The sequence below is a fragment of the Phalacrocorax carbo genome, unplaced genomic scaffold (genome assembly GCF_963921805.1).
Source record: "Phalacrocorax carbo unplaced genomic scaffold, bPhaCar2.1 SCAFFOLD_36, whole genome shotgun sequence".
In the NCBI taxonomy this organism is placed as follows: Eukaryota; Metazoa; Chordata; class Aves; order Suliformes; family Phalacrocoracidae; genus Phalacrocorax; species Phalacrocorax carbo.
The window spans coordinates 851,015-870,417 of record NW_026990495.1 but is presented as its reverse complement, the minus strand read 5'-3'; the positions used below and the strand labels follow the sequence as shown (position 1 = coordinate 870,417).

Sequence of the window (19,403 nt, the reverse complement as noted above, 5' to 3'; positions counted from 1 at the left end):
GGAAGGGTCTCAGCGCCGCTGGGACCCCTCTGCCTGTGGCTCTCTCTCAGCCTCCGTCCCACAGGGCTCCTGGCTGGGAGACAGGAATTGCCGGGGTGGGGGGAGGGGGAGCAGGGAGGTGCTAGCAGGAGGGACGGCTCCAGCCCACTGGGGAGGGACTGTGGCATGCCCATACTCTTCTGCTCTCTCCAGCTGGAGCAGGACAGGAGCAAGGCCGAAGAATACTGTCATCAGAGCCTGCCATACCTGAAGAATGCTCAGGCCCCCTTGCGCGAGGCAGCCGTGAGATTCATCGGTGAGCCACAGCCCCCACAGTCCCTCTTTGGGCAGCCTGGCCCCAGTCCCCGCCGCTGCGCTGGTGCCAAGGAACAGCCCTGTGGCTGCCCGAGCCCCAGCTGCCCCCACGCAGGGCCTTGGCCTCCCTCTCCCTCCCCTGCCCATGCAGGTGGCCTTGGTGGCCACCTTGCTCAGTCCAACCCCGCTGAGCTGCTGCTCTTCCCTGGGCTCAGCCCTGATGAGGGGGAGGAGGGCGTGCGGCCCAGCTGGCAGGGCGGGGGGCTGTGCTGCTGGGAGCGTACTGGGGAGCAGGGGGGACTGACAAAGCTCTGTGTCTAGGGCTTGCCGCGCGGCACCTGAGGGACCGAAGCAATAAGCTGGCCGAGATGTGCAGCGGTGAGTAGGGGCAGTGCTGTGTTGGCCGGGGCTGGAGGGGCAGGGGACAGAGCCTGGGCAGGGTGCTGCCATGCCTTGACCCGCTCCAGGGAAACACTTCAGGGCCAGGGGAGCGTGGCAGGGGCTTTTGGGCCATTCCTGTGCAGCAGCGGCAACTTTCTCCTGGCCAGGGAAAGCGGCGGGTGGGGCTGCCATGGTCTGGAGGGCATGCCTGAAAGTCTCTGCAGACACAGCCCTTCATCTCGGCTCTGTTTCTGTCACAGCCCTTCAGTCCTTGAAGGAAGACAGCAAACTCTCCATCTGTTCCCTGGCAACTCAAACCATCTTCATCCTGAGCGCTCCAAGGGCGCAGCCGAGAGCAGGATGCACCCTGCTAGCGCTCTGCTGCTGGTGCTGCTAAGCCAGGCAGAGACGCAACCTTCCTCAGGAAAATGGCTTTGTTTCATTAAAGCTGGAGCAACAAACCCCAAACCCCTGGTGCCCTTCACGTGCGTAACTGACACACAGCGAGGGTAGGGCACAGGAAGGGTGACGTGCGGAAAACAGACTCCACAGTCTATAAGATTGTCAAGTAGGTATGTTTATTCAGTGCTGGGCAGCACGGGGGATAGTCCCACCAAAGCTGTGCGCGCCCGCGTGATAGTTTGTCTTGGATTGATACAGTAAAGCATTACATACACATAAGATTTCCCAACACGCCTATAGATATGCATGACCTTTCCCCGCTTTGTATTAAAATTAGCCTGAAAGAGTTATTTCCATAAATCTTTCCCAACGGCGCTTGCGCAGTGCCTCCTACTGGTGGTCGCTAGGGGTCTTGGGGATGAAGGCTGACGATTCCTCGTCACCGCTAGTAACCCCTTGTTTTGATGCAGACTCAGTTACTCTTGTCTCTTGTCCAAACTGCAAAGTCGGTTTTAGCTGGTTCTTGAGACAAGTTTCTGTCCTTATCAAGACCTTGTCCTTCACTGGGGGATTCCGGGCCTCCTTGCTAATCATTTTACACAGCAGCCAGATAAGCGTTCAACAACAGAACAGTTAACTTTTGGTTTTGCATCCTAAAAGCCCCTTCCCCCTTTCAAGGGTGGTCAGCTCCAGCCTCCCTGCAGGTCTCCAGCCATCCCAGCGAGGCCCCAGCATCTGCTGTTGCTGCATCGCCACTTCCCTGCACCGCAATGGACTCCGGAGGGTTTCCAAGCAGAGCACAGAGGTGCTAAGGGGGCGAGAGGGCAACTGCAGGGGTCCTGGAGGGGCTAGAGGAGAAAGAGCGGTCCTTGGTCACCATGAAGGCCTCAGAAAGAAAGGGGTCCTCAGGGGACCAGAGGGCTCCTAAGAAGGCTGGACGAGCAATAGGAGGCCCTGGCCATAACAAACACCTATGGAGGAGTGCTGAGGGGACTGAAGCGGTACTGTAGAGTCTCGGGGGCCAGGCCCCAGGCTCATGGGGTTTCTTAGGGTGCTAGAGGTCCTCAGAGGTGTCTGGGGTCTTAAGGAAGGCCTCAGGAGGGGTCCTGAATGGGCTAGCGCAATCCTCACACAGCTGCAGGGCAAAGGGAGGAGTCCCGCGGTTGGCCTGTGCCCAAGAGCCCTCCACCGGCCCCAGAGAAGGCCACCTCCCCCGGGCAGCCCCAGCCCTCACCTCAGCGGGGCCGCAGCTGGAGCAGAGACTGCGCCTCCTCACCGCCGCGTGGCTGTCAGGAAGCGGAGTGTGGGGAATGGCAGCTCCCGCCAACGTGCCCTGGGAGCCGACGTGGCCGCCCGGCAGCCCCTGCCCCAGGGCTCCAGCTCCCAGCATGGCCCGGGCCGCGCCTTCCTGCTGCCTGACCCTGCGCGGGCAACGTACCCCCAGCCCCAGCCAGCCGCCCCCCGCAGGCCCCACGGCCGCCTCCCCGGGTCTGCCCAGCCCCGCTCCTGGAGTGGGGGAGAGAGCGGCAGAGAGGACACTAACTTCAAAAAGAAACCTATTCTGTTAGAGTAAGCCTATGGTTAAGAATGAAAAGTGAAAGTAAAGAGCCAGGATATGAGTAGTTAAAGATGTCCCTGCTCATTGCAGGGGGGGTGCACTAGATGCCCTCTCAAGGACCCTTCCAACCCAAACCATTCTGATCCCATGAGTCTATGCTGTGATTTTTTCCCCTGTCCAAGCAACAAGAACTGTCTGTAACAGGAGTGACTTGGCTTCAAAGAGGGCTTTGCATTTCCATGTTGATACGGCGAGCGAGATGGGAAGGAATGCGTTTTCACTGTTGTGTTTATTCCAGGGGCGCACAGTGGCTGATGTCAAAGGCAAACAGAAACCTGTTTGCAGGTGGCATCCCTGCATGGCTTGTGGTGGCACGGAGCTGGGGAGGCTGGTTAGGGAAAACAAAGTGCTCTTTCTGAAGGGAAGGATCACGGGAGTAAATCACAAGCAGCCTTCAGCCATCAGGGTGGTATTTTTGTAGACTGAAGGCACTCCTGCACGGGAGCGAAGCTTTCTGCTTACAGCAATGCTAGAATCCACGGGACTACAAGCGCAGAAGGATGCTGATGGAGTGGGAGCACCCAGCAGCTACAAAAGCTGTACTGCAAGGCTAAAAGCATCGGCAAACCAAACTCCAAATGAAGCTTCTTGTCCCTAATTCTCAAATTTGTCTTACTAACATTCAAAAGAAAACCCTGCTCAAATGCCTAACAAGCCTCTGAATGGTAGAGTCAAAATTCAGCTACTGAACTGTAACAGCTGCCAGAAAACTGAAGCTGACATCAGGTCATCCAATTTGAATGTAGGAGTCTACATCAGGGCAATCGGAATAAAGATGTTAACATAAACCATTGGCAGTGTTATACTCGAGTTCTCTCAAGAAGTGGGGACGGTCTGTCTCTCTGAGGAGGATGCCTTCTCCAGATGTAAGCAAAGTACGTGGCACATCATTCACCCTGACAGAGGAAGGAACAAGAAGACAGTTCATTTGGCAAAATGTTTCTCTGTTCTCTGTTGAATTCTTCATTACTGCTTAGGGACCCTCCCACGCTTTAGGATGTTTCATTGTGAACGTCTGTGCCCTTTTGGTTGTGTCAGCCACTGAAGCTGCCTTTGAGGGTATCAATTCTTGTCATAATTCTGAAGCCGGCTTCATCGCTAACCTCAATCCACATCCAACAGAAGCTCACGTGTGCCTTGCACTTGAATAGTTTCTGAATAAAGGCTAATTAGAAACCATCAGAAAAATGACAGGTATTTCTCCATGCCTCGCACTTCATGAAAAGGAGACAGAAAGGGGCTTTTTTGCTGTTGTTTTTGGAATTTGGTTTTGGGTGGTTATTTTTTGGGGGGGTGGGGAGGGTATCGTTTGTTTGTTTTTAACAAGTTTTTAGAAGGCACGCTCTTCAGAAACATGACACAAGTGGAGAAAATCCAAAGGTGCTCTTATTAGATTTTGACACGCTGTTGATAGAGGATGGCACCACAAAAGAGGGGGAAGTTGCCTCTTCAGGACTAAGTCAAGCTAATAAACAGAAAGAGCCTAGAAAGGTGACGCAAGTGTCTTCTTTGTAACACCAGACCTAAGTTAAGGCCAGTAAGAAGAGAGGGAAGGTGAATCACGCACCCAAACAAAAGGCTATGAAAATTATCACTGCCGCAGGCTCAAAGATATGGTCAGAGCATAACCGAATCTGTAAAGCCAGAGATGCATATCTAATTCTTGCAAGATCATGAAAGACACCGTAGGAGTTTGAACTGTGTATACGGACAAGGAAAGATAAAGTTATTGCCTTGAGACCTTGCAGGTGTAGGAACCTAGTAGCTACAGAGAGGACAAAATGGACAGGCAGATCATAGACTCATAGAATCATTTAGGTTGGAAAAGACCCTTAAGATCATCGAGCCCAACTGTGAACCTAATACTGCCAAGTCCACCATTAAACCACGTCCCAGAGTACCACGTCTGCATGTCTTTTAAATACCTCCAGGGAAACCGCGTAAGCTCCTACCAGCTCCTGCTCTCATCTTGTCAGAGACTCAGGGGTGAAATATCCCTCCGCTCCTTCACCAAGCGCAGCCAACAGCAAAACGGCACGGCGAACGTGGAATGCACATGGGCAATGCGTTTAGGATCACAAATTACTACAGCGTCAGCCAACTACTTTGAGACCTACAGAGACTCCAGCAGGATTGTGTTGAGCCTCCGAGACCACCATTTTCTAAGTACACATTTACTGAAATACTGTCTTTCCAAATACAGCAGCCAGTCAAATCGTCTCCCCTACAATGCAGAAATTGATAACACCTCTTTCTCCCCAACTTTCCTAAACTTTCAGAGCTCTAAAATGAACTGGCATGAGACAATACATTCTACTACGACCTGATATGTTCCATTTAACTCACTGGTGCGTTAATGGTAAGAGTCTGAGGAGTGCCTAGGGGGAGACCCTACCGCTGAGTCACGAGGTTCGGACACGACCCCCTTGCTTTCTGAACTCCTGCTCAGAGAGGAGTCTAGGTGCGGCTAAGTCCAGTCTTAGTCTCAGACTTGGTCAACGGTTTACTTTCTAAGGGTTGTAGAAGTGACCGCTCATCAGAGTATTTGTTGTTAGTAACCTGTTTGCCAGATGCCCCAGCCGGTGGCGTTCAATGAGAACGATCATGGCTAGATTAATGAGCAGTACAATTTATTAAAGCAACAGATACACAGGTTCTTTGGGTTACCGGTGATAGGATTGCTGGTTACAAGACACACACAAATACTAAGAAGATGAGTAACGCTGCTAGGCTACAAACGGCTTAAGCAGGTATGAAGCATTGGAGATTTAAAGTGAAGCTATAGAGAGGTTTCTAAGTTTTCCTGGGGAAACAGATGGGATACCCAGATGTTTTGGTATTACCAAAGGCGATCCAGTAGGGGGGGAAGGAGGCTCAGCCCGTCAACTGGTCCCAGAAGTCAGAGTGGTACGCGATGGTATCTTCCCCAAAACCCTCTTTCTCTTCACACATTTTATACTATTTTTTACCTTTCAGGTGGAGCTGAGTGACTCTAGTCATGCATACCGTTATCATGATTGGTGTAGAATTTCCTCACTTTACTTTTAAAAGGATAGACTAGAAGAAATTCAAAGTGCATGCCCAGTGAGGGGTGGTTGCACCTTAGAGGCGAGTAACTTTGGGGATGGAGGTGTGTTTTGGTATTATACCGAATGACCAAAGTTCACCAAAAGGACAGCATTTTGTCAAAAGTCTGATGGACTGTTGGCCCAGGGTGGCAAATATGCAGCGTGCCAGCTCCAGGGTACCTCCAGTTCCCATTTATCACTGAGCCTGGCCACGATGGCCCCGCACCGCTCCACCCTCCGGACAACTCCTCTTACAGTCAGTACGCCAAGTTCTCCTGGTACTGCCGACATCTATGGTTACAAGGGAACTGCCGTGGAATGGATTCCTCACATAGCAGCTGCACTTCACCCTGGCAGCTTCTTCAATGCTGCACCATCTCTAAAAACATTGGTTTAATTTCTAAGTCACCTCCAGCAATTATTCCACACAGAGCCATGGAACGTTCCAGGCATAAGGCTCCCCTTTTTGTCTGTATGGTCCTAAGGGCTGAATGGTCCACGTCCACCCATCCTATTAATTTGAAGGCTCTATTGGCATTTCCAGTTCCCGGCCCCTACAGAGTGAGTAAGCTTGTCAACAGCTTTGCTCTCCAAGCACAGGCAGGGCTCTCCCTTCAGACTAGCGACAAACCCTTCTTGGTGCAAGGGCGGTATCCTTCCTTTCTTCAGTGAAAACTCATCACGTAGATGCCTGTCCTTGTACCACTGAGAATTCAACAGGACAGACACCCGGGACAGCTGGTTTCAGGTAGCGGGTGGGCTTTGAGTGCATAGCCAACAGTGGGGCTTGTTTGCCCCTGCTGCTGTAGTTTGCCCCGTGGCGATGGCCAGATTATGGGCTGAATATGTATAATCCCTATTCCACCACAGGCTTATAAGCAAGGCTACCGTATTAAAACCTATGCTTCCCACGCACCATTAACAGGAGAAGCAAAGAGACACCGAGAGCAACAATAACCATCCCTTGGATATAGAGGACAGCCCTGAACTCAGAAGGGTTTCCTGGCTCTGGAAACCCAGAAGGCACTGAAAGATCTAGAGCAAGAAGTCGTGGAAGCTCCCGCGTTAGCCCTGCCAGGCTACAACAATCAGTTTCTATCAGATTTCCCTAACAGGAGGGACAGCCGGTTGGCCCCAAAAGGTCAGCAAGGCGCAGCATGTTCCTCAGGAGAACTAGACCTCGTAACTCAGGGCCTGATTTCATGGACTGAGGCTGTTGCAGCAGCAGCTGTGGTGGTGGAGAAAGCAAGAAATAGTGTCCTGGGGCACCTCCTAAGGCTAAGGGTTCATTCCTTACTTCCTTGTCCTCCCCTCCAGAGTTCAAGCAAGTGCGGATGTGCCACTGTGGGGAATTACGTTGGGTTATGGCAATAACCGTACATGGTCATTGCCTTCTTTGGCGGAACCTTCCATAAATGCAACAAGATACACTCAAACCGCTGCCTCTCCCCCAGGCTGTCTTGCCCTGTCTCTCTGCCGACAGGAGGGAGCAGTGGGTGGTGTCAGCCTGGGGGGGTGGCAGGAGGGAGAGCGGGCGGTGAGAGGCGTGGGGGTGAGAGGACATGGGGCGGTGATGGGCCCAGGGCTGTTGGGAGAGCCAGCGCGGGCCCCGGGGCTGAAGGGAGGTGACGCTGGGTGGCGAAGGCCCAGGGGGTGGCGGGAGGGACAGCGCAGACCTCGGGGTGTGACAGGACACCGGGCAGCGACAGACCTGGGGGGTGACAGGACACCGGGGCTGCTGGAACCCCCTCCCCTAAGGGCCACTCGGCATTAGGGCAACGAGGGCGGGGCTGCCACACCCACATGATGCAGGTCTTTCTTCATAATGTGCTGAGCATATAAGAGGACCATGACACCGCGTGCTGCAGTAGGCGCCATCCCAGAGCAGGCACCGCCTGGCCCCAACCATGTCCTGTGTCCACTACAAGTTCTTCTCCAGGCTGAACTATGATACGGTCACCTTCAGCGGCCTCCACATCACCCTGCGCGACCTCAAGCGCCAGATCATGGGCCGCGAGAAGCTGAAGGCGACCAGGAGCGACCTGCAGATCTCCAACGCCCAGACCAAAGAAGGTGCGTGGGGGCGGCGGGCGCGGGGCCTCGGGGACCAGTGCGGAGCTGCACCCCGGCGGGGAGCTGCATTGCAGGGGGGAGCAGCACCCCAGTAGGGAGTTGCACCCCAGCGGGGACCTGCACCACTGTGGAAAGCGACAACCCGCAGGGGCCCTGCACCACCTGCCCCGGCGCCCCCAGGGGCCCTGGCACCACCTGCCAGACGGTGGGCTGGCCCCGCTGGTAGGTGACGGTGTGGAGCCGGGCAGGCTCACCGGACACCGGCAGCCCTGGGGCAGAGGGCAGCACACAGGCACTGACCGGTGGCGGCATGGCCGTGGTGGTGAAGCGCATGTCGGACACCTCCGATGCCGTCGGCAGCTGCAGAGGGAACCTCTCTGTTGGGGGAAGCAAAGAGGGGTGGTGGGGTGAGCTACTGGTGGGCAGAGCCCCTTGGGGGGTTACCTGGAGGGCAGGAGCAACACGAGGAGCAGGAGCTGTTGCTGTACCTGCCATGGCAGCGGGTCAGTGTGGGGTTTGTCTGGGGCAAAGAGTGTTCTGGGGTTCTGTCCCCATGGCGATCATTCCACCAGCACCTGCCTCAGCCAGCCCTGCCAGGGTTTCATTTCTCATGCCACAGCAACTGCCCGTCTCAATGACGTCCCATCCTGCTGATGGTTTCCTGTCCGCAATGCTCATTTCTCATCCCGGTGAGGGTTTCCCATCCCCACGATGGATTCCCATCCCCACGGTGATTTCTCAGACCCGTGATGGTTTCCTATCCCAACGGTTTCCCATGCCCACAATTTCCCTTCCCAAGCATTGTTTTTGCAGGGAGCTGAATTTCCTGCCCAAGGGGAAGGGATGCAGCCAGTACGGGTGGCCCTGCGATGCCAGCGTGTGAGCTGCCCCATCCTGCCCCAGTGAGGGGGGATGGGGCACTTGTGGGGGTGTTTTTGTGCTTCCCGTCTCTGGAATCCTTACACGTGCACACAGAGTACTGATCTTTTATAACCTTGCCCGTGCAGGAGCCCTGACTAAATGTTGACCTGATCTTGACAAGAACAAAGTGGAGCTTGGGTGAAGATGGCCGACTTGCTCAGATTTTTCTGAGCACTCTAACCTTTTACAGTTCCGGGACTGTAACTTTTCATAATGGAGATCTAGTAACAGAAGCAATGCTAACCTAAGCGAAAAGAAAACAGGATTTTAAATATCAGTGGAATATCTGCCCATGGAGTCATGTTCTGCAAAGGCAGAAGTCCCTTCAAAAAGCCTGTGCCTCCTTTTAATTTGATCTGCATTTGTTGAGTGTGTTGAGACGATAAAAGTCGGTGTTACCTATAAAAGGTTGCTTTTCTCTCTGTAAAGGGATTCTCTGAAGTGCTGTGTAATGACATACTGATATACGTTCTTACAAACTGACTACTGCTTTTTTCTGTACTGATGTTGTTTTCAGAATACACAGATGATGACGCCCTGATTCCGAGGAACTCCTCGGTAATTGTCAGAAGGATCCCTGCTGGAGGAGTTAAAGCTACCAGCAGAACCTCTGTTACGTGAGTATCCGTAAAGCGGTGTAGTCTTTGCTAGGGGGTTCAGTGAGGTCACTGGTTTAATGGATATTAGTTTACCAGTGGCGTTCCAACTGCATCTCCCTTGTTAAAGCGGCTGTTAGTTTTTGTTGTCCTGGGGTAGGTTTCAATGGACCTGTCCCAAAGCAGACTGACCTTTTTAGGCCTGCTGGGACATGGGCTTCAGACTCCAACAACGGTAACTTCTAAGATGATTCTGTTGGGTTTGTTCTTGGGCTTGATTGTTGTGAGACCCGAGCTGTAGATGCTGTTTCCTCCAGGTGGAGAGATGCCTTATGCTATGGGCTTGCTTGTATTGCTTTCAGAGTAAAGACAGATACGCACCGTAGTGTACGCTTAGAATCTGTTCCCATCCCAGAGGAGCCCGATTGTCAGTGTTTGGCTATTTCCTGCATTTGCGGGAGGAGGCAGGATATGGCAGGTACTCTGAGGCCCCAGATCTGGGGTGTATTGGTTGGGATTACAGCTACTCAAACGTGATCCTGCCTACAGGATTGTTGTGGTCATTGTGGGATTTGGGTCTTTTTTTTAGTTGCACTGAATGTGAGAATTTGAGAATGAGAACAGTTTATGTGTATGAATAGATGGCCACATTCACTAGATTATCCGAACAATGTCCTGATGGGCAGGTTTTATAACCTGTTTCACTGCTTGATGTGGGGCACAAGTGCTCTATTTTAAGCTCTGATCACCTTCCTTTCTTTCTCCTTCCAGAAGTCGAACGGAGCCAGTGAGCGGAACACCAAAAGCAGTATGTAAAAGCACAGGGTCACACCTTTTTCTGCACACTGCACTGAATTCTGAACAACGTAGCCTTGTATGAAATTTTCCAAACACTAGCTTCATATAATTTCTTCCAGTAAAACATAGCCTATGCTGCAAAGACAATGGATTTGATTCAGCATAGTAAGAACTGCGTAATGCCATCATTTGCACAGTTCTAGTGGGACTATTGGTATTTGTGCCCAGTCACGCATTGTATTTCATCCTGAATATGCGAGGCTATTTCCTGAATGGCTTTGTGTTGTACAGATAAGTTACGATTGGTTATAGGCGATGTAGGTTCCAGGTTTGCACAACTGGACGTGGTGCCGTGCTCTCCATCTGTCTGTCTACAGCTAGTAACGTGTCTGTTGGCGTAGCTGCTTGTGCGCTTTGTGTTTCTTGCAGTAAAAAGGCTCCGGAGTGTATTTTTGCCATTTTCACCTTGTATCACTTAGCTTCTGTTTTTGCTTGCTTTGCCCAACAGTTTTTGAAAACGTTCATAAAAAACACCGAGAAACCATCGTTGTTAAACTTGGTACTGTTTCTGGCTTTGACGTGGGGGTTCAAACAAAAACTAAAACTGACATACGCCCTACGTTCTGAGGACAGTTCTGGGCAGCTAAACGAGTCCTTTCCGTGCCTTTGAATACCTGGGTATTTGTTCCTGGAACTGTTTAATTGCAGTGATATTGTTTGGGCTCCTCCAAGTACATGAATGTCTTTAATAGATTGCCCTGAATGTAAATATCGTTGCTACACAAAGTGGTATTCTAAAGTTCTGCATTTGCTCTTCCCGCTTTCTCTGATGCAGCAGCTTCATCTAATAGCTTGTCTGCAAATGAAAATACCTGAAACCCAGTGTACAAATTTTGGCGCAAGGTTAGAGCCTGGGGCCTTTGTGGGGCATTTTTCATCAGGTTGGAAAACACTGTCCTTCTGCTGCTGAAATATAAATAAGTAACAGAAGGAAATGCTTGACTGGTAATAGCCTGGATTTTGATTTAGTCTTCTGTTCAGTTTCTTTAGTTCTCTTTAGTTTCTGATTAGTCTTCCGTTTGAAATGGCAGTTCATACATTGACTGTCGATTCTGGATTTTGGATTATTTGGGGGTTGTTGGTTGTCGAGTCGTGTCCCCGCCCCTCCCCAGTTCTTCTGCAGTATTGCCTTAGGGTGGCAAACAAGTTTCATGGAGGTGTTGGTTCTAACTGACTGGTTGGAGGGACTGGCAGGAAATACTTCAGCAGAAATATAAAGGAAACAAAAAAAGACCCAGGGCTGGAGGGCCGTGGAAGGTGGCCGTTGGGCAAACGTGCTGAACAGTACATCAGTTACCCTTCCTGACCCATTTGACAAGGTTCCCTCTCTGAGATACTCTGGAGCAACAAGCTGATCTCAAGCGGGTCTGGTTAGTCTAGTTTCTTCTCATTAACCGCACGGGCACTCTTAAGCTGGCGTAGCTTTGGACTTTGCCTTGAGGAAATGCAAATGACACGAGGTCGGAAATGCCTCTTGCAGACACACTCGGAGCGCATCGTGCAGACTTTCAGACTACGGTAGAGGTTAACTATTGCTATGTTTGGACTGTACAACTTGAATATGTGTTTAATTTTTTGTGAACAGATGGATGACTCCTCTGCATCTGCTTCTCTGTCCCAGCTTATTCAGGTATATCTATATTCTTACCAAATACTTCAAAAAAAAAAAAAAAAAGAAGTGTTTGCTTCATATTTTTAAATCTTGCACTGTGATCCAGAGCTGTATAACTGTTGTAATGCGAACAATGCTTTACTTTAATTCTTAATAATGTCAAGTATTTATGTTAACCTTAAAATGTGTGTATGCTTTGATCCTCTCCTGTAAAGAGCAGTTGCCACTTTGGGGAGATAGAAGGGGAGAACCTTACCAGCACCAACGTCACGTTGCACTAGTGCTCATCTTCAAGACACAAAGGAGAAGCACTTCAGAGGCTGTTTGCCCTTTTTCATACATTCCGTTAGTTCTGCTTTGGGGAGGAGCGCTATTTTTACAGAAGCATGTCACTGGCTGTAAGGGACGGACATTCCAGGGGGTGTGGAGCAGCCAAATTAGAGGCGTGCCTGGAACACGGACAATTGCAGGGCTATTTCTGAATTTCTAGTCCTCAGAGCTGCAGATCCATTCTTTGACCGCTGCACAATTTCATCAGCTGTCGTATAGATACAGTGGGCAACACAATCTGATTTCCTTGAACGCAGACTGTGTACGCTGTGATTATGTCCCTAACCGTGTCTAGGAACACACCCACGCGTGTGTGTGGCATGCTGGCGGAGGTGACCTTCTGGAACTCCTGCCACGCCGCGTTTTGCTGTGGAGCTGCTGGCGGTTTTTGCCCGGGAATGTGTAACTTTGGCTGGGAAAGCACTAGTCATTGCGCCTTGTGAGAAGGCGTAGTGCTAGCCAATTCAGTGCCTGGGCTTTAAAGTTACAAAGATCAGCGAAGGCAGGGCCTAATGCAGAGGAGCTCGTTCTTTCTTCTGTAAAGAAAGGCTGGAGTTCATTCCCAAGACAGAGAAACCTCTCCCCACTAGCCACTTCTTCCCTCTCTCATCACAGACATGAAATTGTGCACATGTGGCAAAAATATTGGAAAAAATAATTCATTTGGAAGGTAGCCACCAGAAGAAACTGGTCTGCATTAGTGCTGTCCCTAAACGTGTCCTTGGTTCTGTAAACTTAGGTGAAGTTTTACTCTAAAATGTGAGAAGCCGTCCAAGAGGTGCACACATTGAAGCTTTTGAGAACATTGAAGTATTTCAGAACAATACAGGAACAACACCTCAGAGCAGCTCAAAACTGTGACTTACTCTACCCTCTGTAGCGCAGACTGGCTCAGCAGGGAGTCAATGTGTTGTAAAAAGTCCTCTGGTTTATTACTGCTATGTACGAAATGCCATATTTGAACTTTCGCCTATCCCTAGAAATGTTTTGTGGGTTTTGGATGTGTCTTGTACATCTCTTGGGTTCAAGCAAATCAGTCAAGTGTCTGTGAAGTTTTCTGTCACGGTTAATGGAAATGATTTCATAGGTGTCGATCTGCATTATGTTACAGTTGAGGAAAAACTGTGTATAGGAAACAACCATTTAATAAAATGCTGAAAGTAGTTGGTTGCTCTTGCGAAGGAATGCACCTAAAAGCAAAGACAGGAGTGGCTGATCTGAAGGCTTGGTGCTGGACGGTCCAAAGAATGTACAGTCCCTCCCTTAGACCCTGCTGGTATCTGCACTAGTGTGTAATTAAAACGTTTGAACAAATAGTACTTCAAAAACCAAGAAATCAGCTGGTTTCCTTCATATGAAGATCTAGTTCTGCGTAAGGCTTGTATTACAATTTGCATGGTAAAAGGACACGGCCAGCTGGAGAAACCTGCAGGTTTTGCTTACCGTAGTTAGCTCACTTAACACGAAGAAGTTAGCAGGGGCTCTAAAGTGTTTCTAACGTGTGTGTCGACTAACGGCCTGTTACACAGACTGCCAGTCTGGCTGAAGCCAGCGCTTCCGAAGAAGACAAAATAAAAGCGATGATGATACAGTCTTGCCGTGCATATGATCCAATCAAGTAAGTGTTGATAACGCCAGATCTGTTCCCCAACAATTACGGAGGAATGCTAGAGATGGTTGCTTTAACAAGAGAGATACATGCACCCCTTTTTCTTTTTCTCCCAAAAACCTTCTAGTTACATGAAGAACAGCCTGGGTCTACCTCCGCCATCATATACTTGCTTTCGTTGTGGAAAACCTGGCCACTATATAAAGAACTGCCCAACAAACGGGGTAAGGTTGGGGGGTGACTTCTGGTGTTACTTCGTTTTTGTTTTTTACCTTGGCAGTGAGGTAACAGATACATGAACACGCATATTAAGACGTGTTTCTCTTGGGGTGAAATAGAGAGGTTACATGGCAAAGTTGCAAAGCCCTTCAAAATTCAAGGGACACCTGCAATTATCAAGGCAAAATTTTCTTTTTTCCAGGCCACCACAACAAACATAGCCAGAGATCTTTCTCTGTCAACTTTCATGCATATTTTTCTGTATTTCACTATGACTGGAAATTTATTTTGGGTTTTAACCCTTTCTAAAGACACTTCACAGTTTTTAGTATTTTGTACAAAACCAGGATGTTTCTGCTGGCCCCATCTATTGGATAGCTGCCTGGTGTAATGACACAAGCCTCTGGCTGAGCGTCCCTGCCATTTAACAACAGTCACGGAGATGTCGTTTTAAGTGTGGGTCTTGAGATACGCCTGCATTTCTTTTCCTGCCAGGACAAGACTTTTGAGCCTGTTCCCAGAATTAGGAGGAGCACGGGCATTCCAAGGAGTTTCATGGTGGAGGTGAAAGATCCCAACACAAAGGGTGCTATGCTGACCAGCACGGGAAAATATGCCATACCAATTATTAATGCGTAAGTATGGGACTAACGGGACTGACCCAGGAGCGAAGGAGAGGAACCGTGCGTCAATGCCTGGGCGGCAATGCAGCCGAGTGGGCCAGCACCTCTAGTTACGGGGGAGGAAGCACTGGCATTGCATCTTAACCTTAACACCCGTGATACTTTCTAATCCCAAGGCCCTAAAATAGGACGCTCCTCCTGTTCATGCCCCTGGAAGCTGCTTAAACTTGTGGCGGGCTAAGAATCAGTATTTCTGCAAAAGGTTTCCGAGGTGTTTGCAGTGGAGTCGTTCTCTTTGAAAGCGCGTTTTGCTTCTGTCCGATGCTGCAAAGGCTCCTTGCAAAAGTTAACAAGTTGCTGTGGGAGTGAGGTTTCCTCCCCCTCTGACTTTTATCACCTCCCCTGTGTGAAAGAGGCTGCAGTTTTCCTGTTGCTATAAACTAAGAAAATACTACTGTGTGCTGACAAGAGCGGCTGCTCTAAAATGCACTCGGTGGCACTTCTGGTGTTCTGCCATGGACCTCCTTTGGTAGAAGCTCTAACATAGACTTCTTCCATTTCCAAAACTTAATTACTCGGAGACTGACTTGATCCTCAGCCTGCCATTTACTTTTACCCTCTGGCAACAGAGGAGAGGTGGGATTCATTTCACACGATTTCTAGCTGTCAAAAAATTATTTGCCTAGTCTGAGCTGATTTCTCCATTGACCCAATGAATGGGAGAGGTCTGCAGCAGGAAAATTGTTCCCCCACCCTCTTCTCATCCTGTGGCTGTAGAAAAGGACTTTCAACTAGCGGCCTACGTTTTAGAAGGCTAATGTGGAGTGAGAAGAATTCCACCTGTTCTCTTCCCCTGAGAAAAGCCAAAGCTTGGAAAAGTTCTCCTTGACCCACCTTTAACTTTTTGCTCTCTCCTTCCCCACCCCCCTCCAGGGAAGCTTATGCCAGAGGAAAGAAGGAAAAGCCTCCCTTTCTACCGGAAGAGCCGGCCTCCTCCTCCCCCTCCGATGAGCCTATTCCAGATGAGCTCCTGTGTCCCCTTTGTAAAGATATAATGACCGACGCAGCTGTTATTCCCTGCTGTGGAAACAGTTATTGTGACGAATGTAAGTGTGACCCCATGGCTGTTAATTCAAAACATCACCTCTGATCCTCTGAAAGCAGAAACAGGAGATCAGGAAATTACTGTCTCACCGGTTCTATGTAGTACTTAAGCCCAGCCTGAATAGGAAAGGACTCTTCTCCTATAAAGGGCAAAAGAAAGGCCGAAAGCTTTTTCCTCCTTTTTATGTATCTCGTTAAATCCCCTTCGCACGTGGAAGGACGAGTATGAGAAGAGGGCGTAACTGCGCAGGCGATGACGCTATTAGATAGCGAATGCATTTCGTTTGTCCACAGCCCTTTCCCTCCTACAAAATTACAGAGCCAACGCTGGTGACTTCCTGTGGTCTGCAGCAATCGGGTACTTGGGCATTTAATGCACATTCTCCTCCACGGGAGAGTTGGCTGAAACCTTCAGAACTCAAACCTGCTAACGGGTTTTTGAGGTCTCTTTTATTCACTAGCCCTGAGGTTGGTGACTTCTCACTGTACTAGAGAGTGGAAAAAAGCTGAGTCAAGACATCAAGACACCGCCTACTCCACACCTCCAGATGTTACAGGAGTGAAACATCAGGGCTGTACCGTTATTGGCTGCATACTAGAAAATTATTAGGCTACTGAACTTGAGCTTCATGTTCCCAATTCAAGATCATCTTCACCCATTAATCATATACATGGTTTTATAACTGATGAGAACGCCAAAAATGTCCTTAGTTTGGCTAAAATCTATTTTGATGCCTCTAATTGCACACAGGTATTAGAACAGCGTTACTGGATTCTGAGGATCATACCTGCCCAACGTGTCATCAGAGCGATGTTTCTCCTGATGCTTTAGCTGCCAACAAGATCCTACGCCAGGTAACGTGATGGCTTTTCCGTGAACTGCTTGTAAGAGAAGTCTATTCCTGAAAAGCTGAAAGGGAAGAAAACATGAATCGGCAGCTCCTGAAGCAGGGCTAAATTGAACAAGGCTACATTTATTTACTCCTCCAGTGCATGATCCCTTGTTACAGAAGCTTACAACTCCTTAGAGACAGTCTGGCAAATTCAGGTCACAGTTTTAACATGATTGCCTCCCTTTCAAATTCGGTGTTGACACTGAAGTGCTTTAAATACAGACACCCTGAGTTACCAGTCATTAATGCCGGCGCTTAATGCGATGTGTTCCTACCCCTGCCTGCTGATTTATTTTAGGATTGATAGCATTTACAGGAACAGGCGAGTGATGTTCCTCTGTGGAGCCTTTTGTTTGTGTGCCTCCTGAAGTTTCCTATCCCCTTTTTGTCCGTGTTTTTCTGCCTCTAGGCTGTGAACAACTTCCAAAATGGAACTGGCTACCCTCGGCAGCAGCAGCCGCAGCAGCCGCCACCGCCACCACCTCCACCACCACTCCTGACTGTCGGGCCTCCCGCCGCGCTGGTGACGGCCGCTAACCTTTCTAAACCTTCCTCTCAGCCAATCGGCGGGTTGTTGGAGGAGAAGGTTAGTTTGATTTCAGCATAGGCACTGATCCTTGTCTTTTAGCAGAGCTTCGTTTCCAACTCTTTCCAACCGTTTTTTGCCAAGGGCCGTCAGGTTCCGCTACTAAGACAAGCAGCACTGCCGAGTCGTCTGGGCCCCCAAGGACAATCAATACCCACAACGGGTAAGTAACGCTAACTTTAGAATTCCTTTAAAAGTCTTATCTTCAGATAAACTGAATGGGATTTTTTTCTTTTCCCTCCCCACTGCAACAGGTCATCCAGTGAGAGCCACTACAATTCGCTCAGCAGGTGGCGGATCAGGCTGCGAACTGTAAGTGTCCCACAGAAATTCAATGCATTACTACCGGTAACTGTACTACTACTCCTGGTTAAAGGAGGCCGTAACACGTAACTCCTGCAACAGCTGATTTGCAATGAATAAGTACGCACAGGTAGTTGTGGGGAACACTAGCGGTAATTAATTTTGAAATGGCTTACTTTGAATGGCCTTTAACAAAGGGATCTGTGCTTGCACTAAGATTATTTAAAATAAAACATCAGCACAGGACTGACAAGGGGACTGCCAAAAACCAACACTTTCTCGGGAAACCGTAATCACATACGAAAATTGAATATAATTATAGGATCAAGTGGAAAGCCAGGCTAGAAACTTGGAAGCAGAAACTTTACATGCTAACAAGTTCTTCAATTTGCAGTAGCATCATTACATAAACACATGGAGAGAGGATAAAAAAAACCAAACCAAACCAAACAAAGCAAACCAAATTTGAGAGGAAAAAAGTTGGGGAGTGTGACCCTTTTTTCTTTCTTTTTCTGTGTGGTTTTTTTTCAGGTCCAAGTCTCCCTGCAGTGCTTCATCTTACTGTAGAAGTTCGTATACCTACACCAAGTCAAGATCCAGTTCTTCCCCCACTCACTCCTACTCTCGATCATTCAATCGTTCCCAGTCTCGTTCCTCCCCGCGATCGCCGCCGTATCCAAGAAGAGGCAAAGGGAAGAGTCGTAACTATCGCTCCAGGTCAAGGTCACGCGGCTCTCACCATTCAAGGCTAAGGTCACCCCCGCACAGAAGATACCATTCACGGTCAAGGTCTCCGGTGTTTAGGGGCCAGTCTCCAACTAAACGGACTCTACCTCAAGGGGAAGGAGAAAGGGAGTGTTTTAACAGGTCCAGAGAGGTTCCACCATATGATAGGAAAGCTTACGAGGGCAGATCCCGTGACTGGAGGGATCCATTTGAAAAGGAAAGATACAGAGAACGGCGAGGGAACTCTAGGCACCGGAGTGAGAAGTTTTACAAGGGCTATGCTGTTGGCGGTCAACCTCCACCTCCACAAAACAGAGAGGACTTTTCTCCAGGTAGGTTTGGTCCACCTGGCACCACACGAGAGAATTTGCCATGTGCTCAGGGACGTAGGCAGGATTATCCTGCTGGGCAGAGGCACAGAAACCATCATACAGCTGGAAATTACCCTGAAAAACCATGTGGAAGGGAGAGCCGTGGCATCAAAGATCCTGAAACATCAAAAAAGAAAGAGGTGGAAAAACCACTGGGAGACAAGAAAGGCAATAAAGATAAAAAGCACCGGAATGAAGGATTTCCAAATGCTGAGTTGTTGGAAGGTGCGAGAAAACCAAGAGAGGCAGCTGCAGCAGAAGGTGTTACAGCGGAGTCTGTCTTCAGGCTCCCAAGCAGAGACGATGCCACCCCTGTGAGAAATGAGCCTATGGAAACAGAGTCTAGTGCTTTCAGACTGGGGTCTGAAAAGGAGGAAGAAGAGAAGGATAAGCCAAAAGCAAAGACTGACAAGGCCAAGCGGAAAGTAGAAGTGGCTCTTCCTCCTAAGACGGACAATACAGTAAAACCAGCTGAAGGTTCCAACGAGAAGGTGGACACGGGTCGTGACAAATCTCCTCGACTGGAACCTCCTGCGAAAAAGGCAAAGGAGGACTAGCCAAAGTCAGGCAGTGTTAAAACACCTTCCTCTTGAAAGGATGAGGGTGTTTTGATGCTGTCCTGCAGCGAGTAGTTGCTAGTTGGGAGGATAGAAGGGGAGTGCCTTCTCAGCCAAGTTAGAGCCATTTCTGGAATACGGGCAATTGCATGGCTATTGTTCTCTTTGTTTACTCGCACCTGTATAAACACAAATCGCATGTTCATCAATAAAGTTAACACTCTTTTAGCCTCGTGTGTTCCCTGGCATGTCTGTGTTA

The 19,403-nt window shown here is 49.5% G+C and overlaps 1 protein-coding gene across 1 annotated transcript; it reads left to right on the top strand.

Annotated features, from left to right (window-relative positions):
* Positions 1 to 7,670: 7,670 nt before the first annotated feature.
* LOC135311299 (E3 ubiquitin-protein ligase RBBP6-like) lies at positions 7,671 to 19,144 on the top strand. Its single transcript, XM_064440423.1, has 12 exons — positions 7,671 to 7,836; positions 9,275 to 9,374; positions 10,125 to 10,161; positions 11,797 to 11,841; positions 13,683 to 13,771; positions 13,890 to 13,986; positions 14,477 to 14,616; positions 15,538 to 15,710; positions 16,460 to 16,563; positions 17,011 to 17,187; positions 17,442 to 17,449; positions 18,022 to 19,144. Exons 1-12 carry the CDS (start codon positions 7,671 to 7,673, stop codon positions 19,142 to 19,144), a joined length of 2,259 nt encoding a protein of 752 aa, XP_064296493.1.
* Positions 19,145 to 19,403: the final 259 nt, after the last annotated feature.